General features: G+C 40.8%; 2 protein-coding genes across 2 annotated transcripts in view; both read left to right on the top strand.

Moving 5' to 3' along the window:
• Positions 1-8,900: 8,900 nt before the first annotated feature.
• Positions 8,901-17,051, top strand: paxbp1 (PAX3 and PAX7 binding protein 1). The gene is made up of 18 exons (XM_008332680.3): positions 8,901-9,323; positions 9,513-9,635; positions 10,090-10,302; positions 10,426-10,647; positions 10,734-10,834; positions 10,921-11,144; positions 11,318-11,507; positions 12,390-12,513; positions 13,078-13,180; positions 13,281-13,396; positions 13,493-13,692; positions 14,295-14,442; positions 14,561-14,682; positions 14,786-14,862; positions 14,941-15,007; positions 15,501-15,647; positions 15,728-15,882; positions 15,971-17,051. The coding sequence occupies exons 1-18, from the start codon at positions 9,017-9,019 to the stop codon at positions 16,089-16,091; spliced, it is 2,760 nt and encodes a 919-aa protein (XP_008330902.1). The 5' UTR covers positions 8,901-9,016; the 3' UTR covers positions 16,092-17,051.
• Positions 17,052-17,409: 358 nt separating this feature from the next.
• The window catches only part of slc7a1a (solute carrier family 7 member 1a), a 14,782-nt gene continuing 10,512 nt past the window's right edge, over positions 17,410-21,679 (top strand). Inside the window, exon 1 of the mRNA XM_008332677.3 lies at positions 17,410-17,761. The gene's annotated coding sequence lies outside the window, so the exon portion shown is untranslated. The remainder of the gene's footprint in view (positions 17,762-21,679) is intronic.

Below are 21,679 nucleotides of genomic sequence, written 5' to 3'. Positions count from 1 at the left end.
ACCACATCATTTAGATGATTGATGACCACTTGTGCTAAAGAAAGTCTAACTATCCATTTCCCTAAAAAAAAAACCCCGTAGCTTTTCACATGCATTTTGCTAAATTCATACAAAAGGACAAATTAAAAGCTGTATCCTCCTATTAGGCCAAACACTGTTAATTAAATCTATGTTTTGAGCACAAAAGTAAAACCCTTCTGGTAGTGAAGAGGTTGAGTGGGAACGGGGGCTGATCTGATTGTCTCTGAAGCAGAAATGCAGATGACAAAGTCGTTTATCTCTGTATTTCATCAGAGCGATGTTTTGAAACACATTTCAGTTTTAACGTCAACCAAGGAGTTTTAGATTAAATGGCTCCGGAAAACTAATTTTCATTTCTGCCTTGCATATGAAAAAAAAAATGCAGCTGCAGTTTTTTCAGGCAAAATATTAAAAGGAAAAACAAATGTTATCCCACAAAACTAAAAAAAAGGTTGAGATTACAGTATTACCCCCATATAAATAGTGATTGGTATTTAAAGCTGATGCCAATTGAAAGACCTTCACTGTGTTGTGTCTCTAATTAATCCCAAACACCTGTGTGAGCTCAGTAACAGATTCCAGTCGTCACATTTGAAGGACATTTCCTGGGGTCCAACCCACCAAACATCTCAGTGTCCTCCAGAGTTAATAGTCCTCAGAATTTGACCTGAATCTCCAGTTTACAAATTATATTTTGAGTTTAAGACAGAAATTTATTCAGAGGTTTGTAATGGTTAGTTTTAAAGAGTTTTGACATGTTTTGGTTCATTTAAAAATCCTTCATTTTCTCCTGTTAACAGCAGGACATTTCAATCAGAACATATATAAATATATTAAATTGTCAAACTGACACGCTGTCATCACATGATACGGTGTAACAATAAAATTATATAAATAATAAATAATACTAACATTCAGTTAACTGATCCAGATGAACAGAAAGTGAGCAGAGCTTTGATCCAACGTCGTACATCAAATGAAAAACACGTCGTCTTCTGCTCTTCAGAGGTGTCAAGTCGCCACCCTCCATTGTATTTGGAGTACTTTGTCTCCACTTTTGCCCTGTGGAAAACGTATTGAACTTAAGCAACTTCAGAAGCGATGGATGGATAATAGATGCAAAGGAAGTTGTCTTTTCTTTCCTCAGATTTATCTGGCAGTCCTGCTGTCATGCTGTCAGTGGCAGTGACCAGCTCTGTATACTGTAGGCTCCTGATGTCTCTGCCATCGATATCAACAGAGTTGTCACTTTGGTGGGTTCCCCTGTGAAAAACAGATCTGGTGACTGAAGTTCCAATGTCCCAGCAGTGAACTCTCTCAAAAAGTTACTCAGATGTTTTTTCCTCTTGTCATCAGGATATAAGATCTGAATCCCCTGGACAGGTGGATTATTTTAGCTTTTTTTTTTATTTCTGCTTACAGATCATGTTGGAAGATAATTGTTCAATTGTGCTGTGTTAGTCTCCTCTGTGGATTTATTATGTTCCTCTGGTCATTCAGTCTTTTTTTTCACCCTCTAATTTGCCTCCTACTCTTTATTACACAAAAACACACACAAGTATCCCTATAAAAGGTGAGTGTTAAGCCAGGCACGCTCCTTCATCGACCCACACAAAATGCCTGAAAGCAAATTGACCGTGACCCACACAAAATGCCTGAAAGCAAATAGGAGGAGGAGGAGCCCAGTGGGATTGCAGAGTCAATATAAACCAACAGGAGTGATTGATTGATCCCCACTACCCAGCGCTTCTTCAGCCCCTCGTGCCCACCTTCAGTTACCCTGTGGGTCTGTTCAGGGTCTAGAATATTTGGGACCAAATCAGAACCAAATGGTTTGGATATTCGCTGATCATCACGCATCAAATAAGAAGAACCTGAGACAAGGTTCACACTGAGCTGTTAAACTACTACAAAAACAATTTACACCAGATTTGTTTTCTCACAACCAGATGTTTTGTATTTCTCTACGGATTTTGTCAATGCCAAAACAACAGCTACAGTCGAGTGTGTGTGGGCGGGGGGCTAATATTTTCATTTATTCTTCATTCTATTTACTTATAATCTTTTTCAGGATCACACAGCAGTCATCAGGTCAGAGGGGGGCACTCTGTGGAAAGTTCACTGCTCCATGACAGGGCCACATACTGGACAGAGACTGGTGGTTCCACTGATACACTCACAAACCTGACACCATGCTTTTGTACTGTAGAAGGAAGTTGACAAGAACACATCTCTAACTGTAAATGTATGGCAGAAATAATAATAACAATAATGGCTATTTATGTATAAAATGAACCAAGATTGTTGCAAACCTTTTCTTCTAACAACAAAAAAAAATCTTGCCCTAAGAAGCACCCTGTGACACTTAAACTATTAGATGGTTCACATATTTGGCCCTGGTTCTGCTCTCTGCAGAGTTCAAGCAGCCCTGTTACAGTGAGGTCAGGGAGGCATGTGTGCCCGAGCCCCTGACCGACTTGAATATTGATCGGTCCAGCCTGATAGTGAGTGCAGTTTTCCTGTCCAGACATTTGGAGGAAGTCATGAGGCTGCAAATGACAAATTTAACTGTCAGGTGTCTTCAGGTACAATCTGAACGCCCAGGTCTCATTGTCAGCTGGAGAGCATCACCAACAGGATTCCGACCTCATTTATAGGTTATTGATGAAATAGCTAATTAGTGGCAGTTGGTATGGATTGGACACCAATGTGCAGTTCTCCCCTGGTTATATATGGTTTTAGCACTGAGAAAGAAAATTAGGTGAATGGCTGGGACTGAGGTGGGAATCATAGTTCATAGTGAACCTCCATCAGAGCTCTTTATTGGGGGGTACATAAAATAGCTAATCATTATGAGCCAAACACAGCAGGGGAGACGGAAAGCAAGGTCAGCTTTAAAGACAGTGATTAACAGTTCAAAGAGAACAACGAGGGTTTCATCTCCCTCTCCTCCTCACACACCCACCCCCCACTACCCCTCCCGTTTACGCTCACTTCCTCTCATCTTCAAAAAAAATAATGCAGGTGCAGGGTGGAGGCAGAGGGATGGCCTCTCCTGGGTCAACCTGCAGGGAGCGCTGATGGCAGGAGGGTGCAAGGTAGGAGAGCAGCTTTGTTGCCTGCTTGGCCTCTCCCCTGGCTGGGCACTGATTAAATCAAGGCCCTGGTGCGAGGCCTTTGGCAGGAGCAGTGATGGCCTTTTAAATCCGCTGTGTTTCTCTGAGGAAATAGTACAAAGTCAAAGGTCGATTTTTTTTCCCCTAGTGTTCAAATTGTTGTTGTTCACTTTCTTTGTATCAAACACAAGACTGGGCTGAATGTTGATGCTCTTTACAGATGAACTCCACACAGCCGTCGGCCTTCAAGAATAAAGGGCACTGTGTTAAAGGAGAGGGGAGAAATTATAAAAATAAAAAGTACTTTAGTCAAAGGATGGAGAAAAAAATATCTTTAAGTGACTATTGTATGGTTTTACGCAAGAACAAATGTCTTTACTGAAGTTTGAAATTCATGAAGTTATTGTAATATAAAGTTTTGTTTCAAAGGCTAAAAAGTAGCATTAAAAAAACTGTAACCAGTGTAAATGAGTTGTCCTCTTGTTGAAGTACCTATGAGCAATCCCCAGCTATTCAGTGAAAAAAAACAGTACACTGCAGTTGCCCTTGGCAACTCCCTGGTGGGATTTTATATATATATATATGAGTGTGACACAGTATGTGGCTGAAGGAGTAGCGTTCATGCTCAACCAAAGCTGTTGTGTAAGTAAAATTCAAGCAAAGAAATGCTGAGGAAAAATTGAAAATACAAACTCTCAGGCAATCGCAACTCTCTCCTGCAGCGAGGTGGCGTGTGATTGCTGTGCCGCAGGTCTTTTTCCTGTCAGCCTGACAGGAAAAGCATTCAGGGGTAGAGTTATTCTGATATAATTACTCTGAAATCAAGAGAAGGAGATAAGGAGACTTTTTTTGTCTTTCCATATAAACTTCAGGGAGATTCAAACTCCCTCCTGCAGAGTAATAGAGAGTGATTGCAGTGCCCCAGGGCCTGTTCCTGATGGGCTGACAGAGAGGTGCATTCAGGGAGAGTCATCATTTATCCTTATGTAATTACTCTGAAATCAAGGTGCTGAAATATCTGTACTCAGGCAGACTGAAGAGAAAAGACCCTGAAGGACTGTCTGTGAAGCATACACTGCATAAAAAATGAGGAGAGGAGGCAGAAGGGGGGAGGAAAAAAAAGTGAAATGAAGTCTTGGTGAAAGAGTTGGGAGGGGCAGGAGGGGGGGCTCAATACTAGGTCGGGAGATGGTCTAACGAGCAGTCAGATAGTATGATTAATCAGCGGACACTGATGGAGAGTGGAGTGGAGAGAGAAAGTGACCAAATGAGTGTGCTCATTTTAATCAAGTAGGTAATAGTCAAGTAGTAATTTGTGGGTAAGGGGGAGTGGGTTTTACTCTGACAACTGATTTCTGATTTTGTTTTGTCAATGATATATTGATATGGTACAGAAATTTTTCAAAATTGGATTAAAAGAATGAAAAAGTCATTATGAAACGCTCTCGGAGACAGTGTTGAATTTGAACTTTCTGTTCTGAAATACTGTATATCCAAAGGGCGATGACAGGCGTGTTGATGTTTTGGTTCCCTGGCAAAAATTACACAAAAAAAATCTAGCATAAACAAAGTCTACGCCGCACGGATTTCATCGTGTAAACTGAAACAAAACAATTGAGGATGAGAGCCAATCAGAGTTATGCTGAGAAGAAGGCGGGACATGTGGACTTGCCTACTGCAAATGGGGTAAAACCTTTAGCTCAGCAAGAAATTTAAAGAACTTGAAAAAGACTCCTGAGAATTACCTTTAGGACAAACTCCTAAACATTTTTGAAACATTTTTGATGCTTTTGAAAATAAATAATTGAAAACTCACTCAACAGTGATTGTTATTTAGAACTAAAGTAAACTAACGTCTCAGAACTTTCCTCAACTTCTGTTGTCCAGAATTCATCTGTTGATGTCACATTCCAGAGTTTTCAATCTGGTAAAAGTTTACAGATTAATGTTGAGATTTCTTCTGGAACCATCTCCCTTTCATTTGCAACGCATTCTTCCTAATGCTATTTCCTGCATTTGCACTCCTTTGGTGTCAAATGAGAAGTTTAGCTAACACATCCAGCTCTAATCCTAACACCATTATGAGCATTGCAGGGGTGAAAGGAGAGCAAAGAAGCAGATGAAAAGCAGGCAGCGTGTTTGGTCTCATCTCCGCAGTGTTGTGCTCCAATGAGAGAGTTTCGAGTTCATCATTAAGTCGAAAATATATCCCAAATTTTCTCTCCCTTTTATGCTTGAAGACAGCAGTTTGTGAGAAGCGTCTCTTGCTACGCAGATTTATCAAATTCAATGTGCATCACCCACACGCGCGCGCACACACACATACACAGGCTCTTCTGAGTTATACACGCACTCAAGTGTGCGTTACTATGGCAGGAAATGAATATTTAAGCACCGAGCCGCAGGTGTAGCCGTTTCCAGAGTCTTCTCGAGCACATCATTTATTTACTAGTTTGAAGCTTCAAGGTGGGTTTAAACATCATTATTTTCTCCTCGTGTTCTATTTAATCGGGCACATCATCTCCTTCATCTCCTCTTTTTTTTTTTTTTTTTGGACTAAAGCCTTAAGTTTGCTTTGCTCACAGGTGCAGCAGCAGCCGAGTTCTCACCACCGTCTCTGAAGTGATGCTTCTGTTTCTCCTCTGTCAGGGGCATAGATCAGGGTGTGCTGGTTTTCTTAAATCCTCATAACGAGTACACTCCTGCTCGTGGACGTACCCTGGAGGGAGAAGATGTGAATAGAAGGACAGGCTACGTAGTGGCAGCAAGGTCTTCCTGTGATCAGCCTTTGATGTTATCTTGACTGATGGGTAGGGAGTCGGTTGAGAAGAGAGAAGAGGTGATGCTGCTGACACAGTACTTTAAGACAACTTTACTTTTTCCAGCACAAAGTCTTTGTCACTTTCCTCTCCGCAGCAGTGAAGACAACTGCCTCTCCTTATGATGGGGGCAGCGTTAACTGAAACTGGAGGGTGTGGGAGGCGCAAGGGAGCTGGAGGGAGATATGAAATGGATAATGTCCAACTTGTTTCCAATGCATGAAGGAGAGATATGGAGGTCACTGCAGTATTCACAAGATACTATGTTCCATATACCAACAGTAGCGGCGGACGTCTGTGGTGCAGTATTTACCTGCTCTTTAACCCTTTCTGGTCATCACCATTCATCCGTCACTTCATCTCACAGAGCTCAGACCTTTTTAAGACATGCAAGGAGTTAGAGCTGATCCCAGAAGTCATCAGGAGAGGGCAGCGTCCTGTATGGTTCTCTAGTCCATCACAGGACCGGTCAGTTAATTTCACAAACAGTTGGGGAAATTCACAGTGGGAGTCTTTGTAATGCAAACAGGCTGCCATGGGAGGCGCCATGACGTATGTGGTTCCCCTGGGCATCAAACTTAAGACCTTCTGCGTGTGTGTGAGGCAGGTGTGTAAGACATGTATGATAACTCCCACACTATGGAACCACATAATGGAGGGAAATGACCAAACTACTACTAGTTACAAACTCTCTGTAAGTATGACCTTGTTAATCTGCTCGTTTTGTTTCATTTCTGTCCCAACTGTTTGTGTCCCTGGTAACAGAGACAGTAAGTGAGGTGATTCATCTCTGTGATTGATGGTGAACCATGGCCACGTGCCCCAGCACATGCATGCATGAGTTAGACCTGCTCTGCTGGAGGAGGAGTAAAATAGTGTGAAATTACCTCCGTGAATCCAGATCCTTGTTCCAGATGAGTATAATTAGTTATCCACAGCAGTCAGGTTTGATGTGCCTTTGTATGTGTGCTTGTATCATAACATTAATCATCCGTCTTCAAAGGATGCTATTACCTGAGCACGCTGGGAAATATGAAAAGCTCCAAATTTAGATATCCCTCTTTAAAGAAAACTGGCTCACGTAACTCACAGTTTGTAGAATGCGACTAAAACTTTAAGAGGAAATACCTAGGGTTTTATAGTCCATGTGTAGGATTGGTACTTTAAGCACAACACTTAATAAATATTGATGTATTTTGACGTTTTAATTTGATCCTTACCATGAATAGGCGCTACGGAAGTGGCCGCCGAGAGGCATCGTCCTCTTGTCCTTCCATTACTGCGCCTCACGTTTTATTCTCATTCCATCTTCATTAACTCCTGACACACACAGTGTGTATTTAATAAGCCAGGTTATTTGACCCTGATGTTTGTTCCATCAGTGCAAATGAAACCTTGGCTTGTATGACTTTTACTTTTACAGTCCCCTGAATCCTTCTGGAGCAATTTAACGTTGCATCGCTCCCACAGCTGGACTTGAGGGGGGCAAAAAAAAAAAACATGCAGTCTGCCCTCTTTGCTTTATAATGTGTTTACACAAGCATCTACATAAATAACGAGGCAGAGCCCACACTAATCAGTTGTTTTTCGTTTGACAATGACTCATACATCGGCTTCTACTTGGTGATGAGAGGAGTGATTCAATAAGCCGTCGGAACCTTTGAGTAACAGTATTGATCTATATTCATGCTGACTTGTATCAGGTACATTCTCTAGATCAGGAAATGTCATTGTATTTCATTAGCATTTAAACATGAGGGAACTATGAGTGCACCTTGGCCAAAAATAAAGACGCGGCTCCACGGTTTCAAGGAGTAACAGTGCCTCCAAGTGGTGCTGTAGTGGAACTTAAAAGGTGTTTTTGTGAGGTTCATTGTGTGAGATTCTGTATAGAGTTTGGTAGAGTTAAAGTAAATTGACCACAGTCCCGAGTAAAAGTAAGAACAATATTAGTCCCATACATGCTGAAGTCTGCAGACCAGGTGTTACCAGCGAACAACACAGATTTGATTTTATCCCTGATGTGTCTGTTCTGTGGTGTCTATTCAACCATGTTGACGCCACGGAATCAAGAATTAAAAGCACTGCACTTAGTACTTCGTAGTATAATTGTTGGATTTTATCAACATAAAGATACTTGAGCCACTTACGTACTGCCGATGTAATAAAGTGTAATAAAGTGGATTTATCAAAAGAGATTTTTTGCTGCCACAGTGCCTGAAAAAATATTAATTCTGGGCAACATGCTTTAAAATCGCTTTTCTTCTGTGCTCATGAAAATGTTTTATGAATGTAAAACGCGACTTTAAAATTTTAATTGTTCCATTGACTGGAAGATATTTCCCCCTAATTATTGTTTTTTATGGCAAAGAGCCGTCTTGACATTAATTAATTTCAGCACATCCCTCCAGCTTCATCTGTGAGGACACTTTAATTTCAGCAGTTATTATCACTGCCACAGCATTGACTACACCATGTCAAGTAATGGCTCTGTAATGACCTCGGCTAACTGCACCGCACATGTCTGACATTTATTAAAGAAGCTGATCATGCCATAGGCCCAGAATACCTCTAATCTGTCCCCAGTAGAAGAGGCATATGATTTATTTCAATCTAACAGTTTACAGGCAGACACACAGCAAGCATGGTATATTATGGAATTTAGAATTGTATTTGATTTGCTGTGTAAGGAAGCTTGAGAGACATGTTACATTTTACATGACACCCCAGTTATATGTACAAGGTACATTTTTTTTCAAATCGAGAAGAGTATGTGGGTGAAATAAAATAAAATATTCAAAATTTAAACTATGTTTTTATCCTCCCCAGGGTTTGTGTCTATCTATCTGTTTATCTATCTGTCAGAACTGATGAGCGGCTTTACCACCTTTGTCCCATTGGGGCGCTAGCAAGCTGATGCTACCGCACTGTCTTTAAATGTTACGGGCGAAGAAGAGAGGCGACGTCTAACAAAATGGCTGCAAGACGTTGTGTCCATGATTTCTTTTGGCTCCAACTTATTTTTTAAAGCACGTGTTGGTGGGTTTGTGAGGAAGCACAATGTTTAAAAAGGCAAAACGAGCGAACATTCGACGGAGGAATGAATCCGACGAAGACGAGCAGGAGGAGGGCCAGCGGCCGCCGTTGGCGCCCACATCGTTTGGGCCTGTGGTGGAGGAAATCCCGTTCATGGAGACTTCCACCAATGCTTCAGCACAGTACCACACTGATAGCACACACAGCAACGGCTTTCTGTCAAACACTAACATAATTCGAGGATTTAAAAAGGAAAAGAAAGTCAAAGATATACCTGTGGTGCTAGGACCGACCAAAGGCAGTTTGCTGAGTTTCGACGACGACGAAGAAGGTAACAGGCTAAAACCTATGCTATAATAGCTAGATAGCTAGGATGATATTTGATTGTTGACAAGGTATGCTGCTTACCTTTCAACCCCTGTCTCTCTATCATATATTCTTATAACCTAAACAGGTCTAGCGTTACCACAAATCGCAATGTGTTTCACCCACTGTCTCTTTTGGTACTGTTTATAAACAGAGGGATTAGAGGTGTTCAAAGTGAAAAAATCCACTCACAGCAAGAAGATTGTGAAACAACTAAAGAGGGAATATAAGGAAGATTTGGAGAAGACTGAAATCACCAGACCAGATAGCAAATCAGGTAGGCACACTATTCATGTGATTGTGATGCATCACATTTCTGTTCTATTTGTTTGCAGTGTTACCCAGAGATGGAACTCAAATTGATTTGCACTAATGTTAATCTGTAATTAAGGATGTGGTGCTAGTAAATTAAAAAAATACTTACCTTGTGTTGTCATTCATTCCACCACTATACAGTAATGCTGACCACTCTGTTTGGCCCCTTTCATTTTCTTTGCGTTGTTTACATCTCTATGTCCCGTGTGTAATTAAATTTACTTCATTTCAGGTTTGCTGCTACTTTATAAATGCTTCTTAATTTTTTTTACATGCAAACATACCTGTTTAGGTTTATTAACTTAAGTACAGAGTTATTCCAGATTCCAGGTGTAATGACATTATGTGTCATGTCAATGTAAAACCATCTAAATTTAGGTCTCAATTGTTCTTTTATTTATTTATTTTTTTCAAAGATGCACCACTCCTGCCACTAGTTTCCATCAAAGAGGAAGTCATTAGCAAAACAGGAAGTGATCAGGGGGAGGAGGAAATGGAGGTGGATAGTAATGATGAGCAGAACGACACAGGACGGAACCAAGCTGGTCAAGCACAAAGTCAAATGTCCAAAAGCAACAACCCTGGAGCTGCTTTCAACACACTGTCCTCCCTCGGTAATCTAAGACCAGGTATGAAGCTTTCATTTTCAGAAGTAACTGCTTGCCTAATGTTTTTAGTGACCAGTGTATATTTTCCACCTTGAGTTGGTCACAAAGTTGGACTCCTCTCCTACACATGTTCCTTGTCTCTAGGAGAAATTCCTGATGCAGCTTTCATCCATGCTGCCAGAAAGCGACGACAGTTAGCCAGGGAACTAGGAGGTGACGCACCATTGGTTGAGGCAGAAGCTCCCAAGAAACGTCATGCATCAGAAGATCAAGATGTCAGTGACGACGAAGATGAGGCAGAGAAGAGGATTCGCTTTAGTGGTGTCAAAAAGAAGAGCCAAAGACAAAAGATAGCTGAAGAGATAGGTACTACTACTCTGCTGGCTGGACACAGAATAAATGTTATTACCTTTAAACAAATGGTAAAGTGGACACCAACTTTCTACCTACAGGTATTGAAGGTAGTGATGATGAGGCACTGGACACAGGTCAGGATGAGGAGGTGACCCGCTGGGAGCAGGAGCAGATAAGAAAAGGAATCAGCATACCACAGGTAAAACCAAACATCAAACAGTGTTAAATAGTGATGTTTACCCTTTTCCTGACCAGCTATAACCTCGCTTTGTGTTGGTTTGCTAGGTCCAGACCACCCAGCCAGAAGACACCACCATTTACTACCAGAACAGCTACGAGAGCCAGCCATACGGAGCCTCCTACAGCATGCCTTTCACTTATAGCACAGTGGCCCCAACGTCTGCCAAGACAACTGGCCGAGCAGACAATGGTTCTGTTCACTTTGGGGCCCAAATCACTGATCTGCCCCCAGTATCAATTGATCTGGTAAAGAAACGCCTGCAGGATAGGTAGGGTCAGCAGAGGACGGCAGAGGCACTAACATTTTTTTCAACAAATCTGTCATCGGGGTGTAAAAAGGGATATCTTGATCCCTCCCAAAGTAACCATTCACTGTGTAAACTAAAACTTTGATGTTCCTTATTTTTTTTAATGTGCTCTCCTGTATGTCGTGTGCCTGTAGACTCAGCCACATGCGTGCAGGCCACCAGGCAAACTCCAAGCACTTCAGACAAATCGACGACGACCTTGCTTCCTCTGAGAATAGCATTCAGCAGTTGGAGGGCTCTTCCAATGACAATGAAGAAAAATACAAATTCTTGCAAGAGATGCGAGGGTATGTTGGAGACTTGCTTGAGTGTTTCAGTGAAAAGGTAAGAGAGAATAAGTTTGTCGCCTGACTAGCCAGTTTTGTGTACATGCTATTCGAACTTTTATTGTGGTCTTTAAAGTTGAATCATTAGACTCTGAACAATTCAAAATCCAAAAATGTCCTAAGTTTATCTTAAGCAGCAAATTGGTGATGTTTGTACAATATGGTGGAATCACAGCTATTTCTTTTAATTTTTGCATGAATTTCCAAAAAAACATCATTAGTTGTATTTGATCCTTTTACATTTACTGTTGTTTAAACTGTTTCACTGGTTACTGCAAGACAAGTTGATTTTTCACACCAAAACATGCTTGTGTTGCTGTTAATTCACACACACTCCGATCTATTTAAAAGAGTCCAGTTATGTGAAATCACATTATGATTGTGTGTCTATTTTTATAGCTGTAAATCAAATGTTTGCCTGAATAAAATAACATTTTCTTAATTCAGCAGCTGCAGAACAGCATTTATGTGTGGCAGACTTTCAGCTGCCAACGCGTTTCCTCAGTCTGACTGTCTGTTTCATTCAGGCAGTTCTCAGTGCACGAGACAACAGCCGTCCATTATCATCTCAGTGGAGTCCATTATTACGGCATAAACATTATGACCAGGACTAAATGCTGTCAGTGATGGGTCAAAACCACTCGATTCAACTTCATTGACTATAACAGTGACTTAACCTTGGTTTAGCTGCTTCAACGCCTCAATCCCCAACTTCAGTACATTATAGACATTGAAAAAAAAAGTCCTGGTTTTCACCTGACACTCACAATATTATGGTTCTAGTGTTTTGTTGTCCATCCTGCTCCAGCAAGACATCCCTGTGCCTCGGAGCCCCACTTTTGTTTGGGTCAGAGGTCACAGAAGGCATCATATTTTTCAGGTTCCTGCCATCCTGGAGCTGGAGGCTGCCATGCACCAGTTACTAAGGCAACGGACCTCACGGCTTGTCCAGAGAAGACAGGATGATATAAAAGATGAATCGTCGGAGTTTGCAAGCCTTTCAAGTCAGTCCATCTTGAAGGTTTTTATGATTTATTTGAACGGCCTTGTTAGATTTCTGTAAGTGTGTGTGTGTGCGCTTGTGTGTATCTGAATGTGTCTTTTGCCTTTCTAATATTTCTGTCATTGATGTGATAAAGAGTAAACAAGATGTTAGTCTGAGTGAGTGAGGTAGTGCTTGATTTTGGAGATGTTTTATTAAAGGAGCTTCCTGAGCTCCTTTCTTCCTCTCAGTCAGCTGGTGGCTTGTACTCTCAGTGCAAGCAGCCAGTCACTGAGTAAAAAGATGACAAACACATTAGTGTCATGTCTTCCATTACATTCACATGTAGAGATTTGCAGACAGGTAAGTGACTAGAGAATGAAATGTAACAAAATGTTTAAAAAAATGTTGATGTATAATAGAAAATAATCCAGGTCAAACCTTTTTTTTACTTTTAGCTGATTTTACATTGATTATCAAATTCATAATATAAATTTTAGACAATGTTAATATTCTTGAATCAGATCTGTTTACTGGGTGTTTGATGTTTCTTTGCTGCCTCTGAAATGCCACTTCTCTCTTGCAGATAAAGCTGTCATGGCTCCTAACTTAGATTCCTTTGGTCGAGATCGTGCTGCATACCAAGAACACAGTCGTCAGAGGAGGATAGCAGAGAGAGAAGCACGACGGTACGAAACTTTTTTGTGTGTGTGTGTTTCAAGTATTGAGAAGAAATAATACAGTAACAGGTAAGTAAAGGAAATCTGTGTGTGGGTGTTGTATTTGCAGAACTCGAAGGCGACAAGCTAGAGAGCAGAATGGAAAAAGGGCCGAACACAAAGAAGGGCTATCTTCTGATGATGAGGAAACATCTACGGACATCACCAGCTTCAACATGGAAAAAGGTCTGATGTGTTGTGGCTTAAATTAACAAATTAATTTTCTTGTTAGATTTTTTTTAATCGTTCGATCTCAGGGCTGATTGCACATGTCTCTTACAGAACGAATCAGCAGAGAATGTAAGAAAGTATTTGAAGACGTGGTGGACGACTTTCATTCTCTGGACTTCATAAAATCTCGTTTCGAAGTGTGGCGCAGGGATTTTCCCGACTCATACAGAGACGCCTACATTGGCCTCTGTCTGCCCAAACTTTTCAGCCCTTTAGTCCGGCTGCAGCTCATTACTTGGAGCCCACTGGAGGTGAGATACCACTATTGATCCTCAGGCAGAAGGCGTTTGGACAGCGGGATTAACCTGTACTTGGTGCTTTCGCACAGTAGTGTCTCAACTGTTTGTTGATGTTATTAAATTCAAAATCCACAGTACAACACCTATATTCATCACATAAGAAAAGGAAAGAAAAAAATGTTATTCATCAAAATTGCAAAACAGTTTTCTCCATTAAAGTCTAAACACAAAAATGAAATAACTTTTGTTTTGATTTGAATATTGATCACATGAAAGTGAAAAATCCTGATCAAATGCCGTATGAGTGTTGAACTTTTTGGCTACAATAACTTGTGACATTGTTTGTTGATGATCTGACCACTGCCCTGCAGGTTTAAACACACTTGGATGTTTGTTAATTAGCATACTAGTGTGGCAACATGAGGGGTATTGAGAGTCTTCAGTTTTGAAGAAGGGTGGCAATAATCAATTAGAGCGCTGTTACCACCACCTCCGCCACCATCATCACTGCTTAATAATGAACAGAGTGAAGACCCTGCACAAGAAAAACACAGCTGATTGTAGCATGTGAGATACCTCTTAAATAATTTCCCCTTGTTTTTCACTTTGTGCAGGCACAGTGTGCAAACTTCGAGTACATGCTCTGGTTTGAGTCACTGCTGTTTTATGGCTTTGAGGAGAACATTGCGTTGCAGAAAGACGATGGAGATATTGGTCTGCTGCCTGCCATTGTGGAAAAGGTCATCCTGTCCAAACTAAAAGGTAGCAAACACCACTCAGTGACCCACACACAAAAAGACTGGCTGCGATTAACAGCTCAAGTCAGTGCAGACTGCAGCAAGTCAATTGAAATTATGTTTGTTGTTTGTTCATATGTCAGTGTTGGTGGAGCAGGCGTGGGACCCACTGTCCACCAATCAAACAGCCAGACTGGTGAGCTTCATTCGCAGACTCTTGAAAGGTTACCCCACTGTGCTGCATGGGGACAATCAATACACACAGGTACTGCACTTGTTTTCAGACTGCCTGCATACCCATGTTGTACTTCCACCTGTTAAAAAAAAGCACAGTTCTTAAATGGAAAAACTTTCCCCTGTTCTTCCAGGAGCTATTAAAATCTATCGTCCTACGAACCAGGCGGACTTTGGATGAAGATGTTTTCCTTCCACTCTACCCCAAAAAGTGTGTAGCCCATGTGTACATGCATTTTTTTCTTTGTTTCTGATGTTGGATTAAACATATGCCTTTTGCTTCCCTCAGTGTGTTGGACAACAAGAACAGTGGACCGTACTTGTTTTACCAGAGGCAGTTTTGGTCCTGTGTGAAGGTTTGTGGTCCTCTGTCTGAAATATTTCCTACATATTTAGGAATGTTTATTTATCTAAAATAATCATGATTAATTGTAAATAATTACTAATTTGATTCTGCACAGTTATTCATGATTAATCAGATAAAAAAATTGGTCGTAGCTGGACCGCCTTAGAAAATGGCTGAGTGGTAGCAAAATATGTATATATTTATTTCTGATCTGTGTTTATAGTTTGTGTCAAATGCTGTCATGTTTACCATGTCTTTATTTAGAATGTTTAATAAAATGATGAAGTATATGTTACTTTTTAGGTTAAAGTGAAAATGAAGGTTCTGGTGCTATGTAGAAAGTTAAAAAAAAAAGATAATTGTCTTGACCATTAGGTGGTGCTAATGTTTGATAACACTGTCATTCTTTTCCAACAAATCCAGTTAAGCCTACAACAAACTGCCTGATTAATGATATGAACTGGATGTTGTTAAATTATTCTTATTATTCCCACTCTGTGCAGCTGTTGGGAAACATCCTGCAGTGGGATGGTATCTTATCCACTTCCTGTCTGAAGGACCTGGCTTTGGACAGCACACTGAACAGATACATTCTGTCTGCACTACAGACCACGGACACAGCAGAGGAGAATGTTCACAAGTGTCAGAAGGTCAGCTGTTTTTGGAGCTACTCATCTGTGGACGACATCTTGGGAGTTAGCGTTCTAACTTTTCTCTTTACTGTTTTCAGGTAGTGGAGGTTTTGCCGCAGCATTGGTTCCTTGGGATGAAGGCCCAGCAGACGTTGCCTCAGTTGGAGCCGTTGTGTCGATATCTGGGTCACCTTGCAAACACACTTCACCGCAGCAGTGTCAGTGGTTCTGACCTGGAGAGACACAGTGTGAAGTAAGAGGCTCGATTAAGTTTTGTTAACTTTAAATGAGTGAATTTTGCAATTGTTTTGGATGTAACGCACATTTCAATTCACCCACAGGGATCAAGTCAAAGAAGTTGTCAGGATGCTTGGCTACATGAAGGCCCTGGACCACATCATGTCAGTGGCAGCAGAGTTTGGTTTTAAAGACATCAAACCACTTCTGGAAGCCTTGTCATAGTTGACATGTGGCCAGAGTCCTTTTTTAAAACAAAACATTGTGAAACCAGATCAATTTACTGATACCACAAGGTAATAAAACACTTGTAAATATTGTAAAAACTGTACAGAAACACGCTGATGCACCACTCAACAAAGGACTAATGCTGAAATAAAAGTTCTGTTGTCAGCTCCAAACAGTTTTATTATATGCTGGCAGTATTTTAAAAGGATAACTTATTCGTGTTCATAAGCATTTGTTTTTCAAAATTTTTTGATTTACTTTAGACGTCTGTTTGAACACTCCCAGAATTAAGTGTGCCAAAAACTATTCTAAAAAGACAAACTGACTGCATATTCGCCCTTTAAACCTCGCTTAATTGTACAATTCCCCCATCCTTTACAAAAAAAAACCTTTTCGCTGATCAAGAGATGACAGCCTTTGTGGGACTTATTTAGGTTTTCTGTTTGCCTGTGAATAAAAGATAAATTTGAAAAATTGACATCAACCTTTTCCAATTAATATGACAAGACAGGAAAGCCTGTTAATCTGTTGCTGCAAAATGACTTGGTGAAAAACATGCACTTGTTAAGTAAACACCATGTTGATAGCATTGCTACAAACACTGTAAAAATGCAGCACTATGCAGACGATATGCTCAGTGGTCACCTTGGTTTTGAACTTCAGTAATTCTATAACTACTGACCTAATACTTGGGTTGGGGGGCGTTATTATAATGAAAAGTTAGACCTGAGTAGATCAGAGGAATTGCTGGTGTTTGGGGGAGGAAGATGGAGAGACAATGTTGATTTGGTTTGGTGTGTTGGACAATGGGCAGAAGATGATTTGTTGACATGGAAGACATGAGAAAAACTTTAATGTCAGAATTAATTTTCTGGTCCAAAGGTGAAATTGTCGAGGTGTTATATGAATGTATGTATCTGCACTTGGGTTTGACGTAATTAAATAAAATGGTGGAGGGACAAGTTAATGCTTTTCCTTTACAGTGAGAAGGATGCTGGCTCAGCCCCGGGGCACTTTGCACGTTCTCCCCGTGTGTCCTTGGGTTTACTACCACAGTCAAAAACGTGCAGGACTAGGTTAGTACCTCACTCTAAAATGAAACACGTGTATGAATGTAAGTATGAATGGTTGTTAGTCTCTGTATATGACCCTGTCTCGGACTGGTCATCTGTCCAGGATGTCACCCCGCCCTCCTCCGACGACTGCTGGCATTGGTTCGATTCCCCCCAACCCCTCCACCTTCCTGCGACCATGTAAAGAATTCAGCAGTCGAAGATGAATGAATGCAAGGCCTTCGTGCAAACTCCAGGTACTTTTGAAAGTAAAGTTTTTTTTCCTGCTATCATGTTCTATTATGAAAGGGTGTAACACTGTCTGACGTTACTGTAACGACTTCGGGACAGCAGATTTTGCCCCGTTACCACTTTGGGAAGTTGGTTATGGCTGCTGCTTCACGTTCGTGGTAGGCGGGGTCATTGGTGTGTATCCCCCCTCCCACCCATAGGAACCCACTTAGCCAAGACTTTTAACTTCTCCCAACTACCTTCAGACAAAGACTTTTTGCTTTATCGACAGCTCCGCGTCCACGCCGCTGTGGTTTATAAGACCCCTGATAGACTCACTCTCTCGGAGCACTACTTCACCCGCCGCCGCAGCGTCTCTCCAAGGTAAGGATCTGCTGCAAAATCACGCTGTATAATGCATGCAAACAGGAGTTGATAGGGTGTTTGATAACATTCATTACAGAATGCACTGGACAAATGTGCGTTTCGCAGCTTTTACGCACGAATTGCAGAGCGGGGAAGCCAAGCGTTTCCGTCCGTGCGTAAAAGTTAAAGCGCACCACGCCGTAGAGCACACGTGCGTTTTCTTCTCTTCTGCACCCCATTTTAACTCTTCTGTATGCATACGTATATATGTGTGTGTAAGATATGAATCTGTGCACGTGTGTGGCTGTGGAAATCAGGTAAGACATGTGAAATCTCATATATTTCTGTAAATGGCACCAGGACGAGTTTAGGCGCGGCTTGAAACAACGCACTACGTTAAGCCACGACCATGAAACGTGAGATGCTGCTGCTCGTGTCCGTGTGCATGCGCGCGCAGACTAAATATATACAGTAGGCTAGAAGCGCAGTCAGTGACAGAGATATTAAAAATAAAGTTGCTTTTGAAAAATAGAAGTCCATAATTCTCCAAATAGATTTAAATGTAGAGAAAATGGGGAACTCGCCCGCGTTACAGGAGCTGAGTAGACGGGGGAAAGAAGAGTAAAAAATACACGGTGAAAGTTAGTGTTTAAAGAAATAAAGAAACATAGCAGCTGCCAGTAGAAATAACAATGAGGAACTGCGTAATAAAATGATTATATTTGATACACGTCAGTAGACAAATACCTTAAGTAAAATTGAGTAAAATTGAAAGTGACCTGTTAAAAGGAATTGTTTTTTGTGAAGAAATCATACTCACTGTTGCGCTATAATAATACGTTGAACGGCTAGTAAACAAATACTTGAAAGTAAGAGGATAAACAGTTAAAGTAACCATTTAAAATATACAGACACCAACACTTTGGTTCTAAAATTAAGCAACAGATAAAACAAAGCTGTGAAATATTGCAGTCAGTTTGACCGATTGTATACATGTGATTAGTGTTTTTAATTTTTTTCTTTACTGTATTGTTACTGTGAGAGTAAAAATATGTTTTACTAAGACCTTTGCTATCTAAAACTGGCCTTTCTGATCTTGGCCAAAGACTAACTTTAGCCACTCTGAAAGTGGGTCAAACTTTGTGGGCCAGTTGCAGTGTACATGATTGGATGTAGCCTATACTAATGCAAAGGGGGGAGGGAGGGGGTGTGTTAATGTTTGGAAAGATTCCAGCCTCACTGAGATTTTGGTTTCAGCAGCACAGAGTTCCATATATCCTACAGGCTCTGTGGTTGTTATATCATAGAAGTGCATCGATTGACTTGTGTCAGAACAGGATTCAACAGTAATTTGCACAAAACAGGGATGACATGCTGATGTTGGAATGTTAGGAACAGGGGAAATACAGAAATGTTCCTGACTTCTGAGAATCAGCTCTTCAGTCTCTGTTATATAAAGTTAAGTATGCAACAAACACATAGCAAAACAAGTATCTTTGGTCCTGGATCAGTAATCTTAAAATATCTAATTAGAGTTAGTTTTCCCCTATAATGGGAGTTAAACAGATTAATAGCTTTAATTAGTATTTTTTTATAACACAGCACATGCTTTTGTGTTCTTTCTGTGTCCTACATAAACTGCCTAAAAAGCAAAACGCTGATGAGTAAGCCCAAAAATATTTACAGTATAGCTAAAGGTCAGCTGAATGATAAAAAAACAAAACATAGTTTCCCTGGAACTGAGCCAAACTTTTCCTGAAAAAGATCAGTTGCTTGCATGTAGTTAAGTTAAGATAGTAACTGCAGCAGTATGTCGTAGCATCGTTTTTTAATAATAATAAGTCATTGTAGACCTTTGACCCCACCCTCCAAAGTCCTTGTCTTCACAGAGTCAACTACATGAGTGACTTTAGCTGATGACGTGCCGCAGCCTGTGACTTTCTCGTGACATGCTGACCCGTCTCACTTTACTGAAATACAAACAAGACAGGTTGAAGGTGACCTGGTGGAGCACATGTGCAGCCACCACCCTGCAGGTCGTTGACCTTACAGAGGAACTCCAGTGATTTTTAGAAGGAGTCTCAGGGAACTGGGTAGATTTCTGGTCATAACTGTGGCAGAACTAGACTGTGTCTAGTCCATGGAAAAAAAGACCTTGGAAAAAACTTTATTCTTTAAGTCCAAACACTTTTATAAAGGTTCTTTGAGGGGAATTTATTTTTCTACTGCAACTAAGAACTAGAACAAGTTCCTTTCAAATGTGCCCTCAGTTTGCTCTGTTCACAAATTTTTGACTGTAGAGAATAGTTGTTATGGAGTATCAGCTCAACACATTGGTACATTACAATACATGGTACATGTTTGTATCGGGCCCAGAGTTCAAGGTTTGAATGCCGATGTGTCCCTGGGGAGGTTTGATGGCCTACACCACACCCCCCCTCATTTATGTGGGGAGGTTTGATGGCCTACACCACACACCCCCACCCCCCCTCATTTATATTTAATGTTACATAAGGGCGACATTTCATCTGTGTCATGCTGTGGGTTATGCACCGTAGTTACCCCTCAGACAGAACAGCTGAAAGTATCAATGCAGGAGTTCAGTGAGTTCAGTGGGAAATCCTATGGATGTATACATGAAGTATGTGTGTACTATAAATACACAGTATGTGTCAAACTAAATCCTTTAGTTTCTGTAAGTCCTGTTACAAATGTATGAAGAAAAGTAAATTAAGGAGATAAAGGAAAGTCAGAGTCATATGATGCTCATATCACCTGTTCTTACTTTAAATCATAATTAATCCAGATAAAATAAATATAATTTACGCCAGTAAAAGTTGTTCCTTGTAAAGTCATCATTTTATTGGTAGTCATTCAAAGCTACATCTCTGACTAATTATCTGCTTGAGTGAAACCAAATCATTGTTGTTATATGATTTCTGCAAAGGGAAAACAGCTTCCAGCCTGTGTAGCACATTGCCTACGTGTATATATCAGAACCCATTCAAGGCTCATATGTGACTGGACCAAAACATAATAAACGTTGAATCGTGAATACATTGCTACATCTTGACCACGATTGCATGTCATTGTGCGTGAGAATGCTGCTGGGAATAGACATGTGATTCCCGCAGGCTCTATTTCAGACGTCCAGGCCTTGGTCGTTTCTGCAGCCTTCACAGACGTTTGAACCACAGTCTGGAAATACATTTTATTTATTGAGGCTGTCACAGAAGTTTAAATCCCGCCTCTCACGGCAACAGGTGATGCATAACACAAAGGTCAGTGCAAAGGTTTATGGACAGGTGTCTTTTCAACCCTAAAAAAGGAATTCATTACTGTGAAATCAGAGCAAACTTCAAATTTCTAACCGACCTTGAATGGAAGCCTTTGCCACAGATTTCCATCTAGCTTCATCGGATTTTTCCGTTTCTTAAAATAAAAGGACATTTGATAGGAACACAGTCTCTATCTTCAGTTGATGCAAATAATCAGTGAATTTAGTGAACATAGAGGAACAAGTTATTGTTGGCTGTTGGCCCCTGACCTTGTTTTCAGTTTTCATTTTGTCAGCCATGTGGAAACAGGTCACTGTGACACTGACCTGTTGTATTAAAATTGCATCCAACATTAACCATGTTGGTTTCATTACTGCTTCCTTTTTCAGACACAGATGGATGTGTTGAGTTGAAGGAGTGAGTGGTGCTGACAGCAGTTGAATGGCCAGGTCAGATGATGGCTGCTGTTATACATGTGTGGGGCAAGGGAGAGAGGGGTGAGGGGTGAGGGGGGGCATGTTTATATTTGTTACTGAGTTTTGTAATTTCTTTCATACAAAATCCCAGGTCTCTTCAGTCACAGTTTATAATCAGCTGCCTGTTCATTTTGACAGTGACAGCAGTTTGGTCCAATTAAATGGATTGAATTTGAGATTTC

This window comes from Cynoglossus semilaevis, chromosome 19 (assembly GCF_000523025.1).
Source record: "Cynoglossus semilaevis isolate Cse_v1.0 chromosome 19, Cse_v1.0, whole genome shotgun sequence".
Taxonomy (NCBI): Eukaryota; Metazoa; Chordata; class Actinopteri; order Pleuronectiformes; family Cynoglossidae; genus Cynoglossus; species Cynoglossus semilaevis.
This window is presented reverse-complemented; position numbering and strand designations above follow the sequence as displayed.

Excerpts from the sequence above, each read along its gene's own strand:
- paxbp1 (XM_008332680.3), top strand. The coding sequence starts at position 9,017 with ATGTTTAAAAAGGCAAAACGAGCGAACATTCGACGGAGGAATGAATCC. Across the intron at positions 13,181-13,280 it reads GCAGAGAGAGAAGCACGACG|AACTCGAAGGCGACAAGCTA; the intron begins GTACGAAACTTT and ends TTGTATTTGCAG. Across the intron at positions 15,883-15,970 it reads CTGGAGAGACACAGTGTGAA|GGATCAAGTCAAAGAAGTTG; the intron begins GTAAGAGGCTCG and ends ATTCACCCACAG.